Source organism: Gasterosteus aculeatus, chromosome X (assembly GCF_964276395.1).
Source record: "Gasterosteus aculeatus chromosome X, fGasAcu3.hap1.1, whole genome shotgun sequence".
Lineage (NCBI taxonomy): Eukaryota > Metazoa > Chordata > Actinopteri > Perciformes > Gasterosteidae > Gasterosteus > Gasterosteus aculeatus.
This window is the reverse complement of record NC_135698.1, coordinates 9,139,261-9,156,341: the sequence shown is the minus strand read 5'-3', so window position 1 is coordinate 9,156,341 and position 17,081 is coordinate 9,139,261. Positions and strand designations below refer to the sequence as shown.

General features: G+C 43.3%; 3 protein-coding genes across 5 annotated transcripts; 2 read left to right on the top strand and 1 right to left on the bottom strand.

The window, feature by feature from the left end:
• The first annotated feature begins 621 nt into the window (after positions 1-621).
• On the top strand, positions 622-3,216 carry LOC120808794 (general transcription factor 3C polypeptide 6). Of its 2 annotated transcripts, none has more exons than XM_040161966.2 (6): positions 622-1,222; positions 1,410-1,490; positions 1,579-1,642; positions 1,946-1,990; positions 2,076-2,183; positions 2,391-3,216. In XM_040161966.2, the coding sequence occupies exons 1-6, from the start codon at positions 1,199-1,201 to the stop codon at positions 2,489-2,491; spliced, it is 423 nt and encodes a 140-aa protein (XP_040017900.1). In that variant the 5' UTR covers positions 622-1,198; the 3' UTR covers positions 2,492-3,216. The 2 variants fall into 2 exon arrangements, with proteins under 2 accessions (XP_040017900.1, XP_077938673.1); XM_078082547.1 differs by having other exon boundaries at positions 1,057-1,222; positions 1,410-1,473.
• Positions 3,217-3,327: 111 nt separating this feature from the next.
• calub (calumenin b) lies at positions 3,328-7,081 on the top strand. Its single transcript, XM_040161949.2, has 7 exons — positions 3,328-3,538; positions 4,315-4,556; positions 4,722-4,915; positions 5,042-5,208; positions 5,301-5,361; positions 5,497-5,696; positions 5,822-7,081. Exons 2-7 carry the CDS (start codon positions 4,336-4,338, stop codon positions 5,924-5,926), a joined length of 948 nt encoding a protein of 315 aa, XP_040017883.1. The 5' UTR covers positions 3,328-3,538; positions 4,315-4,335; the 3' UTR covers positions 5,927-7,081.
• LOC120808769 (cadherin-related family member 5) lies at positions 6,627-15,867 on the bottom strand. 2 transcript variants are annotated; one of them, XM_040161911.2, is made up of 16 exons: positions 15,631-15,867; positions 14,987-15,099; positions 14,676-14,890; positions 13,878-13,934; positions 13,358-13,450; positions 13,197-13,283; positions 13,006-13,116; positions 12,688-12,858; positions 12,487-12,577; positions 12,298-12,404; positions 12,014-12,214; positions 11,795-11,926; positions 11,244-11,322; positions 10,301-10,491; positions 10,192-10,212; positions 6,627-9,710 (listed from the first exon to the last, which is right to left on the bottom strand). In XM_040161911.2, the coding sequence occupies exons 2-16, from the start codon at positions 15,075-15,077 to the stop codon at positions 8,715-8,717; spliced, it is 2,643 nt and encodes an 880-aa protein (XP_040017845.2). In that variant the 5' UTR covers positions 15,078-15,099; positions 15,631-15,867; the 3' UTR covers positions 6,627-8,714. The 2 variants fall into 2 exon arrangements, with proteins under 2 accessions (XP_040017845.2, XP_040017847.2); XM_040161913.2 differs by having other exon boundaries at positions 7,883-9,710; positions 14,987-15,095; positions 15,631-15,850.
• Between the last annotated feature and the right edge of the window lie 1,214 nt (positions 15,868-17,081).

The window sequence follows — 17,081 nt, the reverse complement described above, 5'->3', positions numbered from 1 at the left end:
CTTATTACATATCCTTAACAAAAAAATACCAAACTAAACATTATAGTTATATTATACATTATATCCACTCGCACATTCAGAGGCAAAATTACAACAACTGAAACAAGACAACTGCATGATAAATGTTACCCTGTCATCCTAGAGGCTTCGTTGTTCTATTGGCAAATCATTTCATGCATTAAACATTGTTCCCCAGAAATTTAATATAATATTAATTTGACTATAATTAGATATATGCTGTTTGCTAAAATTCAGTGGCATAAACAAAGTACATACCGGAAAATGACTCACTCCTTAATAAATCTGATACTGTGATGTATGTATAAAACGTATTTGACTTATACACTTTGTCTATATTATTTAAATTTGAGTTACTTTGTAATTTTCTCCTTAAATGTGTGTCTGTAATAGATTTGCACTCACACAAATTTCACTTCTGTACAATAATAACAGCCCTGGCAAACAAAGCTAAAAAACTCACATCATCAAACAAAATGGTTCTGGTTTTGTGCAATTTTTTTTTTCCTCCGTATTCTTTACTTTGAATATGATTCCGTCATATTATAAAAGTGCTCCCGTTTCTTTTTTGTTAAGGATATGTTTGATGTGGGTGGTTGTTCTAATTTTTTGTTGAATCTTCCTTTGACGGATGAATTTCTCCTTAGGGATCACTAAAGTGTATCATGTAATTTCATCTCGTCTCATCACCTCTGCTATGGCCTCCTGCAAGAGAACATTAATAACATTAATGTTAGATGTGAATGAGTCTGCCTACAGATAGCCAATATTTAGATTCAATCAAATTTGACCATAAGTTGGATGAACCGACGGACATGGAGATAGAAAGGCAGACAGACAAGATGGATGGATGGGTTGGATGAATAGATGGGTTGGAGGCGCTATATTTAATTGTTATTCTTTCTATTTCAAGTTCACAATAAATGGCTTTGCGACCCGACACTCGACAAAGAAAGAAACTGAGCAACAGCGCCCCTTGTTGTTTAGGGACGGAACTGCAAATATGCCATGTAGAAAAAATAAAGAAACATAAAGGGCTTCTCGGACACCGTACATTCGCGGAAGTTGTTCATGTAGTGTCAAGAGAGCGAGGAATGGGAGATTTCTTTCGATATAACGTGAATTAAAACGATTATTTACGTGTGTTTGTTCCGCTCCCTTTTATTACAGGGTTTTCCAAATGGAAGACGAATGGGAAGAAGAGGTACGAAATACCACCATCGCACGGTTGCTTATCGTTTCCCGATACCCAGATTACCTTCATGCGGCTAGCACCTTACTAACGTTACCACGCTTCATTTAACCTAATTTAAACGCATCTAAAATCTGATTCTCTGTTGTGCTTGTTTGAGAAATCGCGTCTCTGTCGCTGTTGTATTTTGCTTGTTTAGGAGCAGCTCGTTGTGGTGGAGCTCTCCGGTATCATCAACAATGACTTCATGGCCAAGTGTCGGGGTAAATGCAAGATACTGGTGAGGGTCGGATATCTATGGGGGGGGTTGCAATGAGGGCGAACAGGTCTGTAGCTGTCACTGAATACCTTCTGTCCTCGTGTTCCAGGGTATTGACAGTGAGAAGCCCATGATGCAGGTGGGACAGTATGTGTTCGCAGGGGAATATGAAGGTAGGGAGTAACCTCTGAATATCAATAGAGAGAAAGCATCTAATTAAACCAAGTTGTCATGATGGAAATATGTCAAAAAATGTTTCGAATTTTGTGGTTTGATTAACGATGAATGGCCCGACCCCCTGTCCCCCTCACACTGCCCTCAAAAGTCTGATAGTCTTAATAGAAGGTATGAATATACAACATGTTAGATTTAATATCCGTACCTTGATAAGCATGATTAGTGAGTCGTTTCAGCGTATTGCTTAAACCATTATGGATTTTATCATAAAATAACCTGCGATCCTTTGCGCTTCACAGACGCTTTGGGAACTTGTGTGCTGTTTGAGGAGACACCTCAGAAAGGTAGGTAGGTTCCTTAATGTTTATTGTTGGCTTTAATCTTTCTTTTTTGTTGTTGTGCTTATTGTCCATTTTTATATGTCGCCAGAAAAAGCAGGCAGTGTTCCAGAGCTTAAGTACATTTGCCACACCGCGAAAAAACTGATGATGCAACGAGTGTTCCTTGTTGAGAAGAAAGAGGGTGCAACCAGCACAGGTCAGCAAGAACTCCTTTACTCATTATGCTGCAAAAAGATCACTTTGTTCCAATGCAGTTATAATCATTCTTTTAAACATTTTAAAGTGGTGCTCGTCAGGAGAAGCTTGGCGCAACTCCTTTTTGGATTTTATGCGGTTGTACAGACTTCTGCATTGCACAACATTGTTTAAAACGTGAATATGGCTTTTTGTGTTGTCCCATCAGAAAGTGGTGAGCAGTTGGACGGAAGCTGTCAGCCCAACCAACCGGGAGAGACAGCGGGCAATATAGACGGCACAGATTTGGAAGACGCAGCAGTGGGCTGAATTGACCTTTCTGTACTAGTGAAGGGACGACAAGCTGTGAAGAACTCCATCTCTAAAACAAACAAGATAAAGACAGTGGGACTCATAGTTTACTCACAGTTTTGTAAGAAGGAAAATTGTCAGTATTTGTGTCTCGTGTCTCGATCCTTTTCCAGAAAAATGTAACCGCCCTTCTTCACTTAACCTCAAAAGTACATTTGATATGTAATGCTTAGTTTAAATACAGTTGAATATCACTTTTTAAATGAATCGGGTGAATATATCTCTATATTTCCAGAAAGCAGGGTTCATGGGAAAGGCAGTGCCAAACCTTGTTGCAGCGGGAAGTCCTGTCATTGTGCTTTGTGGGGTTTTCCACTTGTCATCTAACCAGCGGAGGGAGAGATATTTGCTCAAATTGCGAGGAGACCGGAAAGAGTAGGGCATTCAAACTTTTTAAAAAGTGAGTGGAATACTTCATATTCAGTATTTAGGAACATTTTTTTCAAACTTGTGACATTGTTCCATCTGCACTGACTGTTGATTTACTGTTGTGAAGCCAACTGAAATAAAGGCTATTTATTTTTTATTTTTTGAGTTATTGTGTTTTATGTTGTTGCTGATGATTTGTTTTAGTTAAATATCTGCCACAGAATATGTGTTAATTTGGTTTCAAAACAGTTTGTTAAATGGGCAAAGCTGTTGTTGATATGTAAATTAATGAAATAAAGATAATTTGTAAGGTGTTTGCCATTGGTTTATCTCTATAATATACGTAAAAGTGCCTATTTCTTTTTTTTTTTATTGTGGCCATTAACTGTTAGAAACGCTGTAGTTTCGTCTTATGAATGAACCAAGTTTTGTTGTCTTTGAGGACGTGGCGCTTCTCAGCCAATCCAATCACCGATGCACCCTTGAAGGGGACCAGTCAGCTGGCGACATCGCACTTGGCGTCTGAGCGCCTGATTGGTCGGTCGCGTTGTTCGTCATCGCAGCGCAGGAAGTGCCTGGGTGTGTTTCCGAGGGGAGGGCCTTAAACTGTATCGACGAACTTCCCTGAAGACACCGGTGAGTTCTCTTAAAAATTCTGTTTTAAAATACAAACAAAAGTAATTGAAAATTGTCTCTTATGTAGCTGTTGTTTAACAACAACGCAACACAGACAGTTACGTCTCTGCTTATTTGCATTCATCAGACGAGCACAGTTGAAGGTTCGCTGAAGAAATAACGGTACGCTAGGTTAGCCAGTCTAACGTTAACGTCAGTCCTCTGGTTTTGGAAGGTTAATTAACGGGTGACGTCACGCTTTCAAACTGTCCTAATTCATCAAGGGGTGGCGAGTTTTAACTTCTTGAGACGTAACGTTAACTTACTAAAGTGAGACTACCGACACTGTCCTGTGTCATACGAAAACGCAATGTTGCATAGTCGATGATGATGATGATATGATATTTTCCTCCCAATACTGCTTTAGAATTCATGCTAATCAGATTAAAGATCATCTTATAATGAAATAATTCTCAAAGTTTAGCTAATTGCAAGTTACAGCACATTGCATCACTTTGAAAAAATGTGCAGTTCAATTCTAGCTAGAATTAGTATTACACGTCTAAAATGGGGCAGAGTTGAGTTTTGCTTATAGTCCAGGTGTTATTGTGTGGTTTGTGTTTTTGATGATTGTAATTTCTATGTACTCTAACATTTAGAGTTGAGTTTCCCTAATTCAAAACCCCCGGTCAGCTGAGATTGGCATGCAATACAAAACTTAAAGCAGATCGCCCCGTTTGAGCGCTGCAGTCATCACAACCTTCTCTGTGTGTCCTCTTTGTGTTCCCGTTGCCCAGACGTTGCTGCACATACGCAGGATGGAGCTGCGACCACTTGTTATGTGCTTTGCTCTCTGCGTGGTTTACGCCACCAGTAAACCCACCGAGAAGAAAGAACGCGTCCACCACGATGAACCCCTCAGCAACAGAGATCACGATGATATAGAGAACTTTGACTACGACCACGAAGCTTTTCTGGGACAAGAGGAGGCCAAGACCTTTGACCAGCTCACACCGGAGGAGAGCAAGGAGAGACTCGGGTAAGACAACCTGTCAGGGAAGTTGTTCATGTCTGCTCTTAAAAGACTATTAAAAGTCACCGCGGTAATGACCAAGTTTTTCCCTCAAACAGCAGTGAAGTTTGTCTGAGGTGACCCCATATGAACGCGCTGCATGTTTGCCATATTTCTTTCATTTACCCACAGCATGTTAGTTGAGCGTATAGATGACGATAAGGATGGCTACGTCACTGTTGAGGAGATGAAGAAGTGGATCAAGCATGCGCAGAAGAAGTGGATCTACGATGATGTGGATCGACAGTGGAAGAGTCATGACCTAAATGGGGATGACGTGGTGTCCTGGGAGGAGTACAAGAACGCCACGTATGGATACATCCTGGGTACAGCTGCAGACATATTTTCTTTTCACACAGTTGATGTATTCCCTGTGCACGCAATGGACACGGAAACAAATTTGCCACATACGCATCCACACACTATACAAAGATGTGACCGCTGACTTGCAGATGATCCCGACCCCGATGATGGCTTCAGCTACAGGCAGATGATGGCTCGCGATGAGAGAAGGTTCAAAATGGCCGACCAAGACAACGACTTGAAAGCCAACAAGGAGGAGTTTACGGCCTTCCTTCACCCTGAGGAGTACGACCACATGAAAGACATTGTAGTACTGGTGAGTGATTTACGCACCCCGCTGTTAATTGATAACACCAGCACCGTTGCACTTCCCTTCTTACTGCTCTGCGTTCTCTTTTCTTGCAATAGGAAACTATGGAAGACATCGACAAGAATGCAGATGGTTTAATAGATTTAGACGAGTACATAGGTAAGTTTAAGTTCATTTTTTATATAAGCACCATCAATTTACACCTCACACCTTTATTGTATTTGGTGAAAGCGCAAGATGCAGGAAAGCGTATTGAGTGTGGCAACACAACAACACCCTCCTTCTGTGCTGTAGGTGACATGTACAACCAGGAGGGAGATGCCTCAGAGCCTGAGTGGGTGAAGACGGAGAGGGAACAGTTTACAGAGTTCAGAGACAAAAACAAAGACGGAAAGATGGACAAGGAGGAGACCAGGGACTGGATCCTGCCCAGTGACTACGACCACGCTGACGCCGAGGCCAAGCATCTGGTCTATGAGTCCGACGCAGACAAAGTATGTACTGGAAGATCTGTCATCGGATATGCATTGTTCCCCCCCTTCCTTGTTCATCGGTGGGGGGAACACTGCTCTTTGTGTACTGACACAAGTCTTGTCGTGTGTTGTTCTCTCTCCATCAGGACGGCCGTCTGACCAAGGCAGAAATCGTGGATAAGTACGATCTGTTCGTGGGCAGTCAGGCGACCGATTTCGGAGAAGCTCTGACTCGACACGACGAGTTCTAACACCCGCCCGCCTCCAAAGACTCTGCGTTTATCTTGTACACCACCGCACTCCTCCAACAGCGCATGGAGTAACTTCAACAAGATGAGCTCACCTAATCCAACGCCATGAACAATAATTTATTTGATTTGTTGAATGTGTCCCGTTATACACACACACATCAATATTAAACACTGAGTTTGTCCTCATGCTCAGTTCTGTGTAAAATTGGGATATATTGCCAGCGTGTACTCTGCTTCCACACACGCTTCTTCCCTTTCCCAGTTCGGGCAAAGAACAAATAGTGTTGACGACAATTTAGTTTTTTGTTTTGTTTTTTATCTGAAAGAAAGATTTTATGAAAAGCAATGTTTTGTAATGAAAACCTAAACGAACAAATTTCAGTTGGCACGATACAGATTAGTTTATTGCACCATTTTCTTTTTCCAGTTCATTGAGCTGTGAAAAGTGAATCTTAATTTCTCCTCCATCTATCATGTCACGTGTGTGTCAGTGATATAATGCGGTAACTCTGGAGTTCAGGGGACGAGGAGTAAATATTAGATTCCGGTGACGAACACTATTTGGACCAGTGCAATAGGGTATCATCAGTGGTGTCTATACTATACTTGTCCCCAAAGCATCCATGTTAACACAAGCTGTGTCCCTGCACAAAGGCAGGTTGTGTGTTTGGTTAAGAAGGAATCAAGAATTCATAATTTAGGGATTGATGGACGCTTTGTCCACAAAGTTTCTTTTTTTTCTTTCTTCTCATCAATCACATGTTTGTACATGGGAATCTTTGTATACTTGTCTTTTTGATTCATCCTTTCTTTATGTTACGTTTTGTTGTATTTAGCTCACTTATGTGCCAAGCAAAATACCTTGTCTGAATTTTTTTTAAAGTTTAGATTTGAAAAAGAAAATCCTTTTCCCATCAAACACTTTACCCTCCTAAATATGATTAATGCTTATATTATCCTTCCCACCATTTATAACCACTGCAATGTTTTATGGTATACTATAATGTATATGATGTTTTTTTACAGGCTCACAGCACCCTTTCACTTGTGTGACTTTAGTGTAAATAAGTTGTTGGTCTGCAAACTGAGCACTCTTACATCAAGTCCAGTTTTTGTGATTGAGAGGAACGTTCTCAATAAAAACCAACTAAATTATTTGTTTGCCAACTTCTTTTGACTTGTACCAGTTGCCAGGTGTTTTCACGTGGCAGCTACTATTACAAGTGACAGGGTGTTCATCGCACTCAAGCTATTCTTCTCAGGAAGTTGCTTTTGTGTAAAGAAAAACAAATGCGTGGTTTTTTTCTCTAGTCCAAAAACATCCTCACATTTACAATAACTGCTTTTATGATAATCTCGTGTGTTGGTACTTAGCGGTTTCAAATGATCTGTGTTCCGTTAGAATCAATGTCCATCTCCGCTTTCTTCCTCTTTAGGTAATGCTGTTTCCTGCTTTCCTTCAGGCTGTTGACCCTCTGATCTCCGGCCTGTTGTTTCACTCTTTTTCCTCTCGCCATCTGCTTAAGCAGATCTATTAGCCCCTGTTGACCTTCCCATAATCAATCAAACATGGGCTTTTTAAAATCTTAACAAGTATCACAAGTGAAATCTTTAGATGTTTATTTTCCAGGTCTGTCAATATAAGCAACTGAAGCTTGTATGAGATTCTTCTTACCCCTTAACAAGTAAACATACTCTAACCAATTTCAATTGGCCATTTAGTTGCTTCAATGACCCAGTTAACTCTTCGGGCATCAGCTTATCTGATCTGCAAGTTAATATGTTTAATAATTGTGTCACAATCCTTTCCGGTTGTGTGTTTATTAATATGTTTGCGTGCTAGTTCTGTACTCTCATTCTGGCCAGGCTTGCCAGTCACACTGCACTCTATGGAAGCCCATACTTTACTAAAATGAAGACTTATCTTCAATATGAAAATGTATTTCCACAAAAGCATAACGGTTGCCCACATGTGTATGTTTTATTTGAGTAACATTTCAAATTGTTTTTCAAATTCAAAAAAATAAAATGTAATATAAACAACGTTTCCCGACTTTCATTTATGCCAACATTCATTCGTAACAATTGGGAAATTTAAATTGAATGCATATTTATTGCTGTCATCCACAATTCAATTAAGCCCCCAAAGTACCCCCAAGAAAGCAAGTATTGCCACCAGGTACGCCGCACTCTGCATGCACCCACCAATATCTAAGTAGGGGTTCAAGTCAAAAGTCATTGCACAACACGAGACCCTTTGTGAATGGTTTGGCCGTATGGGTTATTTAGGTTGAAACATCCTGTAACTCGTGTTGATGACGTGTGGTGATTGTTTTGGACAGCTCGTGTTAACCGTACAGTCCAGAATCCAAAGTCCAGAGACTTGAGGTGTTGTTGCTGTCATGTCGCAGCGTTTAAAACATGCATGCTCTGAGGTTCATTGATGCCAACAAGCCAAGCTTGAGCTTAGCCTTAGTCTTAGCATGAAGCATAGGTGTAACACATTGGAGAAGTAGATATTCTTCTCTTTGTGTGCTTTAGAGTTTACACTGAATTACTTCTTAACGTTTCTCAGCTACACGCAAAGTAATGAACTAGTAGCTAGCATGACAGAAAATGCAAAGGCTTTATTATGAGCAAATTCTACTTGAAATATGCATCATTTTGTTAGTTCTTTTGCAGTTCATCTGTAAGGTGGAGCTTTGTTTGTTAACGATTAGCTACGCTGTACCGTGTGCTACGACTCACGTCAAACAAGCAACAGGTTGAATGAAAACACATCGTGGCATCACTTCCTAAATGTGATAAAAATGGGATTACATCGAGCCATCACTCTCAGCAGCTCTTCATCGTCTGGGTCCAACTCATCGCTATCCTCATCCTCATTGTTCTTGTCTGCATCTTTATCCCCCAGGAAACCATCATCATCAGCATCATCGACCTCCCCCGGCCGGCGGATGACCAGCCTGTTTCCCACGTTTGTCGATGGCCTCCGGTCCTGAGACGGACCGCCGGCGTCTGAAGCTCCGCTGGGGCGTCCTGACCCCTCTATTGGGTCCGTGGATGTGGAGGGTTGGTCTGGCTCCGCGCTCGGAGTCACGGACGACGGCCGTGGAGTTACGGGAGGTGTGTCGAGGGGAGATGTTTCTATCTGCACGAACGTGGCCTTTAGAGGTGCACGCTCGGGGGTGGACAGGGGTGTGCCCGTCTGCGTGGGAGGCAGTGAGGACAGCAAAGGGGAATACGGGGGCGTCTTCACGCGGAGCTTGCGGAAAGGTTTGTCTATTTCCGCGGAAGCGATTCGGGTGTGGCTGCATGGAACACTGCTTTCGGAGGAGGGGCTGGCGTCAGGGTCGCCAGGCTCCTCCTCGCCGGTTGTTTCTGCGGTTCGTGAATCGGATGGCGTGCTGGTGGCGTCGGGGGTTGCGGGGCCGGGGCTGACGTCGGGCGGTGCCTCGGAAGGCTTTTCTTTGGGTGGAGCCATGCCCGTGAGGGTCACGTCCACGGGGGCCGGGTGAAAGGCGGGTGACCAGGAGGAGCATTTGATTGGTGTAGAATCGTCATCAGTGACAACCACGGGGCTGGTCGCGGTGCCAGTGGGGGTGAAGCCGGCGTCGGGTGCAGCGTCCTTCCTGGGCGGAGCGGGTCCCCGGTATGAGGGCAGGTCTTGGTGGGTGTTGATGACGGGGTTGTCTAGTAAGCTGAAGGAAGGGTTGCAAGTTCCAAATTCTTCATTGTTGCGGTGTACTTTCTCCGTGTGCGGCATGCCGCTACGGTGACTCACCTGGAGGGCAAAAGTTAAACCGCCATTGCAGTGTCTTGCATTGTATGTTGAAGTGTGCCTCACTTTGTACAGCGTTCCTGGACCATTGAAGCAGCAGTTTGACAAAAACAATTCTCAAAACAAGATCCAACTTGTTGTGGCTTGCCGAAGCTTCCAACCACATCTCGTGGTCTTTATCAACAGCTGGATTTGTTCAGTTGTCCCATACGTAGGTCTTGTACGGTAACCACTGAATGCTCTCCGTGTCAACTGAGAGACTCCATCCGGTGATGAAGGACAGGAGATGAAGTCAAAAGCTTCAGAAAAGGCGAATCATTTGGAGTAGTTTTTGTCAAACTGTATTCTGTTCATTTACGTTAAGTATGGTTCAGAGACATAACTGAGAAATTGAGATCATGACAAATATACGATGAAAGTTATTAAAGGAAAGGTACCTGAAATAAAGGATGAACATTAACTCCGGTACTAGTTATTTACTCACCAGTTGGAACCAACGTAAGCTCTGTGGGAGAAAATACCATGAAGAATATTTCAGAAAATCACTGGCTATCAAATCTTGGTAAATATGAGAATATATTGAGGGATCTTACCACATTGGGGTGTTTTCCTTGAGCCACGCAGCCTCTTTGCAGTGGGTTCCTCTTTCCCTTGTGTTTCCTCTTCAGCCACACCACCACAGACAGGGTGCATCCGAGGAAGGACATGAACACCATGCACAGGAACATGGCTTTGCCCAAAGTGCAGCTTACCGGATGCGTATCCCCCAGTGAACTGTTGGGGACTGAGGTGTGTGCGGACAGACATACAGATACAGATCAGGAATCATACTCAATGCCCATGTGTAATAATTGACATCAAAACTATTCCTACCCATACAAGAGTTTGCAGGTTTTTTCAATTAAAAGTTTGAACAGGCACGAGGAACAACTACCGAGATCCATCCTGTTCACCCAGAGCAGTGTCTGTCAGTCTGTGTACAGCAAAATACTCCAAGTGAGTTTGAGTTCTCTCTGGTAAACATTTACTGTGCTGTATTGTGAGGTAAGAACAGCAGGAGTGAATATTGTGAAATGTGGTGTCTTGGTTCAGACTAAGAAAGAAGGACAAAAAGAAAGAAAAACTATCTGACAAGCTCTGCTATTCGTTTCTAACAGTATGGACTTCCTGTCTCCTAATGTGAGTGGTCATATTTATTTTGCTAGCATTACAAATGTACACAGCTTAACCTAATTGTTGTGGGTTGTGAGACAGTGTTCCTGAATCAGGGAACGATGTCAAAGGAAGTTGTCCTTACTGGCCTGTCTTTAAAATTCTACATTCCTTTCCAAATCTTCTGAAGCTATGTGGCTTTAAAATAAAAAAAAGCCAGAAAGTGGCGAAACCCACTTCACACAGATACAGGAAACTGACTGAGAGGGATGCATCCTCTCTGAAATATCTCAGAAAACATCTTGTCCGCACAAGTTATGGTTGATGCATTACCTCAGAAAGCTGAGAAATCTCAGAAAGGTTGCGAAGTACTCGTGCCCTTACTTGATTGTCCTTCAGATAACACTTCCACCACCACAGTGGCAAATGTGGCCTCGCCTGACTCCTGGTCTCTTGCCGTTACCTGCAAATGATTTAGACTTTTGTTCATCACATCTCAAAACCTTTGTCTCGACTGTCTCGTGAGTCAAAGGGGTTTATGTTAATACTTGCAGCACCATGCAGCAGCACGTGTGAGGTTTTATGCGCTTTGAGTTGTTGCCACCGGACATGTTCATTAAAATGGAAAATAACTTGACAACATCCCTTGTTTACTGTGTAATTATAGTATATGAAGACGATACTGCACAGTTATAGTGTGCACGGTGAAACATTTGGGGTTTTCCATTTATTTTGCCCTTGTGCAGTCAGCCTAATGAAGGACCATCCATCTCGAACGTCTTCCGTGCAAATCAACGAATCCGTCAAAACACTTATTGTACTTAGCGTGAATAAAATAGGACGATATCGGTAAGCTGACAAAATGAGAAGGAAGAATCAGTAGAAGTGTCCTTCATTTTAATCAAGGGTTAAACTGGGTTTTGACTGAGGCTCACCTCTAGAAAGTGGATCTGTTTTGGTCGGAGTTGATTGGTCCTGGCAATCAGAAGACCCTCCTGTGTGATTTGGTAGATTTCTGTGTGATTGGATGTAGGACTGAAGGTGAAGTGGATCATGGGATTGAAGCCCTGTTTAAAAAGATAATAAAATAGGGTGATAAAATATTATACTTTGAGTGTGTATGTTATGTGTGTGTGGTCGAGTGCAATGCGTACGTGCTTAAAGTCTCGATCTTGCACTTTTAACACCAGCGCTTTGCTTCCATAAGTGTTGACCAGAGAGGCCGTGGTCTTTCCGGCAGTTACAAAGCCTTGATATTCAGCTGTGTCAAATTCTGGATAAAACTGGTTCACGGCCAGAACTCTGACCAACACCGTGGCAACAGAATACTTCCTAGGGTCGTCGTCCTGATACGCCTGCGTGCAAGACAAGAAAACAGATCACTGAGATTGGTCCAGAGAGTGCGAAGGCAGAGAGCACTTAAGTATGTGAGCCTTACCATGACCTGTAGATGCAGCTCTGGGGTTGTGAGTCTGTCTCCAACTACGCAAATCATTTTCAACTCCCCCGTTTCTCTGTCCATCAGGAAACACCCATGATCGTTTCCTATCATCACAAACACAAACGCAGTTTCAGGCCTAAGCGCAGCCCGTTTTTTAATATTGAAATGTGTCGGTGTGGACGGTACCTGAGATAATGGCGTAGCTGAGCGGCGAGCTGAGTCCTCTGTCTCCATCCACAGCGTGAATGGGACCAGGCCAGAAGTCTAACACAATGTCCTGCAACAAACACACAATTGTTGGTCCTAATCCATGGTTTCCGATCCACAAAGACCATGCATGTCTGTGTGTAGTGTGATTAAGGGGGCGGGGGGACTTTAGCATCTGACCTCTTCCACCTCTGTGACGTTTACTGTGTACAAAGGACTGGTGCAGATGCGACTGGTTTCATCCTGGAAAAGGAGCTCGCAGGGCACGAACTGTGGGTACTGGTCATCTCCATCCTGGATGTTGATGGTCATTTTGGTGCTGGCATTGAAGCGCTCAGCAGTGTTCATTTCCTGGGACGACAAAGAAGCTCAGATTTATTTTGATGGCATTTAACTGGTCATCTAAATCAGTGACTGACAATAGAAACATATACAGATGCGTTTACGTGTCGATATATTTATTCAAAAACCATCCAAAATGAAATGTTCATAGCTTACGGAGGCGTGGATGGTGACAGTGAGCAGGGTTTTGGTCTCATAATCAAGGGGCCTGGACAGGATCACCTGCCCACTGTTGGGGAGATCAACCCTGAAGTACTCTGCATCCGGCTGAAGGACACACACCAAAACATTAACAATAGTTCCTTTTTTGATGGAGTTTTTCCTTTCGTTTGAAGAGTAGAACTTACTGACGCCTGGTCGATAGAGTAAATGATCTTGTCATTATCTGCATCTTTGGCCTGGACAGTGAACACCACAGTGTTCACTGGAGTCAGCTGGAAAACACGTTGGTACTTTAGTAACCTGCACTCTGTCTATGCGTATCCTTATATTTGTGAAGGTGCCTCACCTCGTTGATAGTAAGAGACTGGGCCGCGTCTTTTGCAAACACAGGTGAATTATCGTTCTCATTGAGAACCTCCACCATGATCCTGTACACGCTCTACAACATCCAAAAAAGACACATAGAGGTTTGCTCTGCTGAATTTCCGCAAATTCCCTCAAAGTGGGTTTAGGTGTCGCTGAGAGAGCGAATCAGCTGAATAGTGGCTCAATATCCTTCTCTCCATGGGTCCCTGACTTAACAACACTTTGGAGTTACATTTTCCCTTTGTCTGTGATTCCTCGGGGGCGGCATTTTCTACCAGAACAGAGAACAGTAGCAGTAGTAGTAGTAGTAGTAGTAGTAATAGTAGTACAATGAGTGCTTCCATCAGTATGTGCGCCGTACAGACAATTGCTTAAAGACTGGGAAAGAATTCCTCTTCATCAAAATAATCAACTTCAGATAAATTAAAGTGTGTGACTAGAGGTTTGAGTGTTGGATGGAACGCTTAAGAGTTATACGTAAGATGAAGGTTGAAGTGTACCTGAAGTGCGTCGTCCTGGTAACATGATAACTCAGCCATTAGGACAGGACCCTGAGCCTGACAGAGACAACATGAGGAAACAAAGAAGAAGGACCCCGAATAGTTGACCATTCATGTTTTTGCATTCATGAATTTAGGATTAATTCAAACGAACGATTCTATAAAATCAGGTGGGGGAGGCACAAAATATATTTTTGTGTCACACTCTAACCAACATGGGGGATTTGACAATCAGTCACCATCACGAATAACTATGTAACTTCTTACTGGAACAGCTCTAATTCACATTTTGAGATGATTACCAAGATGTAACTCTATGACGAGGCTCCTGGAAAGACACCTAATATATATTATATATATATTATGTTATTCATGTTAACTTGTTTTTCATTTCATGATTATAGTTACACTAAAAATATGACACTCTAAAAGGGAGGAGTCTTTAATAACCAACTATCCTGATCACACGCCAAGTAAACTTTCTAGCTATGATAACAGCTTGTCTTTGTTTGGCTAGAGAGCAAATAGAGAGTGAGAGATCGCTAATCTAGTTGACCCCTTAGCAGCTGCCGTGATGTAGATCAGCTGGGGAGAGGATCACAGTAAGAGGTTGTGTTTTGTCCAAGAACCAGGCTGCAGGGATCAGTTTGGCGATAGTTTGCTGTACATTTAAACACAATTTCCTTTAGCCATAACATCAGAAGCCTTTCCTATGATATCGCCACTCTATTTCATTTGGGCTTCCTTATTATTGGAGAGTTCCAAGTGTTTCAGAGGGCACACGCTGACTCAGTTTACCTCTCGGTCGAGGACCCTGTCAGCTGATGCGTTCAGCCGGATGCTCCCTTCATCCAAGAAAAACCAATCAGCATCTTTCCCATCCAGGCGCCAGTGAACCCCGTCCATTGTGGTTTCAGCCATGAGTTCAGCAACAACTTCTCCTGAATGGCTGTTTTCTCTGATCGCTGTGACCACATCCTGACCATCCAAACATCCATCCCACCCTGACATTCCTGCGTCAATGCAAACACATGTGCAGAGTGTAAGAAGCCCATTCATTTCTGCCTAAGAACCAAACTCCTATGGGAACATACGTGACGTGGCCGTACCCGTGGCTGTGTGGAGGAACGGTAGGACCAGCAGCGAGCAGACGAGGGCTTCGGCCTGAAATAAACTCCATTTCAGCTCAGCGAGGGCCATCGTTGGCCTCAGTAAGGCCTTCCTTTAGGAGAAATAAGAAACACACGACGAGTTAAACGCGATCATCCTTTCCCCTTCTGCGGGACGAATGAGAGGGCTGAGCCCAGCTTTATCCTTTGTCTTAATGACAACACGTCCTGAGAAGCATCATTGCGCTAAGACCTTCTCTTAACGTTCAAACACAAGCACGCACGCTTCCTTCAAATCCCTTTAACGTGGGTTTAGGTGTGGCGGTGAGAGCGGACCAGTTGACAACAATACTTCAGTAATAGTCGATGCTTGTGATTTATATTCTGTGTTTGTGTTATTTTAGAGGGTCTTAATTTTCTACAAGCACAGAGAAGAGTAACAATCCATCCTTTTAGCGTTTGCTGTACAGACAACGCAATGGAAACCTGTCCATATTTCTCCTCCACCATATTCAACCTCTGTTATATTTCTGTGTGTCTGAATTGGGTGGGTGGGGTGAGTGGGCTTTTCCAGGATCCGCAATCCGCTGCAAATACGCAGTAAATAAACTCTCAACACAGTCTGTGCCGTTCAGTGGACTGACCTGTTGTTGTCAAATCCTCTGCAGCTTGTCTGTCAGTCTCCATATCCTCTCGACTTGTGATGGAAGCAACATCTCTGATTCCCAAAGCCCTGAAGAAGCCACTAAACGCCGCTCGATGTAGACATGCCGAGGCTGTTAACAATATGATAAACAATATGGACACAATACATGACACCACACACGTAAACCGGCAAGTAGACAGCACCTTATGGTGTCGCCCTGGATCAACGGCAGCTCAGAAGCTAAAGCCCAAAGGAGGGGCTTGGCCGGTCAGAGACAAAGACGGAGCCAATCACATCAAAGACAGCAAGAATTCTCCAGTGCGGTCAGAGACCACAAGTGAATTTAAGAGATTTATTTAGTACAAAGACATGTGACCTTCATAAATAGTTTATCATTGAGCAGTCATCTTTCCCCATTCAGCTGTAGTTTCGGCGGCTGTGTCACAGAGCGTAATAAGACATCATTTTTTGGCAGTGTTTGATCGTATTTTAAATATACGTCTGCAGTAGTTGTCCATGTATTGAATAGGTTAGACCTTGCTAAAGAGTATCAGTATGTACTCTATTTACGCAGCTTACACCTCCGGGATTTGTTGAATTAGCGTCACTGACATGTGACAACTAATGTGCCCTGACAAGGGATTAGCTATCAAACATCGGCTGTTCACCCTCTGAAGATTAACCCATTTGCTTTCACACAGTTGTGCCATCATGGGCAGGCACGCGCACATGACACGCACACACACAGACACACACAGAGACGGACACTCTTAAAGAATTACAAAGTTTGCTTAGTGGTGGGGCATGGTGGCGTGGTGGTTAGCACTGTCGCCTCACAGCAAGAAGGTCCTGGGTTCGATTCCGCCCAGTGGCCTTTCTGTGTGGAGTCTGCATGTTCTCCCCGTGTCTGCGTAGGTTCTCTCCGGGTTCTCCGGCTTCCTCCCACAGTCCAAAGACAGGACTTTAAATTGCCCGTAGATGTGTGAATGTGAGTGTGAATGGTTGTATGTCTCTGTGTAGCCCTGCGATTGGCTGGCGACCAATCCAGGGTGTACCCTGTCTATCGCCCGAAGTTGGCTGGGATGGACTCCAGCCCCCCCGCGACCCTGTGTGCAGGATAAGCGGTTTGACGATGGATGGATGGCTTAGTGGTGGATTGTCCTTGACTTAGAGGACAAACACTCCTCATATCTTGTTTATTAGCTTTTCAATGGTATATCACACACACACAGAGTATAGTGGACGAGATCAGCCGTGCGTTTTAGTTATTTAATTTCAATTTGTTGACATATTAAGGTTGATTTTATAATAATTTGGTAGATTAATATAGTTGTATCATACTGCTGTGATTGGTCGTGGCCACTGGATGTCAGCAGAGATGTGGTTAAAAGGATGACAGGGCTTGGATGATGGATAACAGCTGGCTTGGACAACCTCATCATCTGAACA

Excerpts from the sequence above, each read along its gene's own strand:
- LOC120808769 (XM_040161911.2), bottom strand. The coding sequence starts at position 15,077 with ATGGCCCTCGCTGAGCTGAAATGGAGTTTATTTCAGGCCGAAGCCCTC. Across the intron at positions 13,935-14,675 it reads ACAGGGTCCTCGACCGAGAG|GCTCAGGGTCCTGTCCTAAT; the intron begins GTAAACTGAGTC and ends TGTCTCTGTCAG. Across the intron at positions 10,492-11,243 it reads GTTATCTGAAGGACAATCAA|TCCCCAACAGTTCACTGGGG; the intron begins GTAAGGGCACGA and ends CACACACCTCAG.
- calub (XM_040161949.2), top strand. The coding sequence starts at position 4,336 with ATGGAGCTGCGACCACTTGTTATGTGCTTTGCTCTCTGCGTGGTTTAC. Across the intron at positions 4,557-4,721 it reads GAGAGCAAGGAGAGACTCGG|CATGTTAGTTGAGCGTATAG; the intron begins GTAAGACAACCT and ends ATTTACCCACAG. Across the intron at positions 5,697-5,821 it reads ATGAGTCCGACGCAGACAAA|GACGGCCGTCTGACCAAGGC; the intron begins GTATGTACTGGA and ends TCTCTCCATCAG.
- LOC120808794 (XM_040161966.2), top strand. The coding sequence starts at position 1,199 with ATGGAAGACGAATGGGAAGAAGAG. Across the intron at positions 1,223-1,409 it reads AAGACGAATGGGAAGAAGAG|GAGCAGCTCGTTGTGGTGGA; the intron begins GTACGAAATACC and ends TTGCTTGTTTAG. Across the intron at positions 1,991-2,075 it reads TGAGGAGACACCTCAGAAAG|AAAAAGCAGGCAGTGTTCCA; the intron begins GTAGGTAGGTTC and ends ATATGTCGCCAG.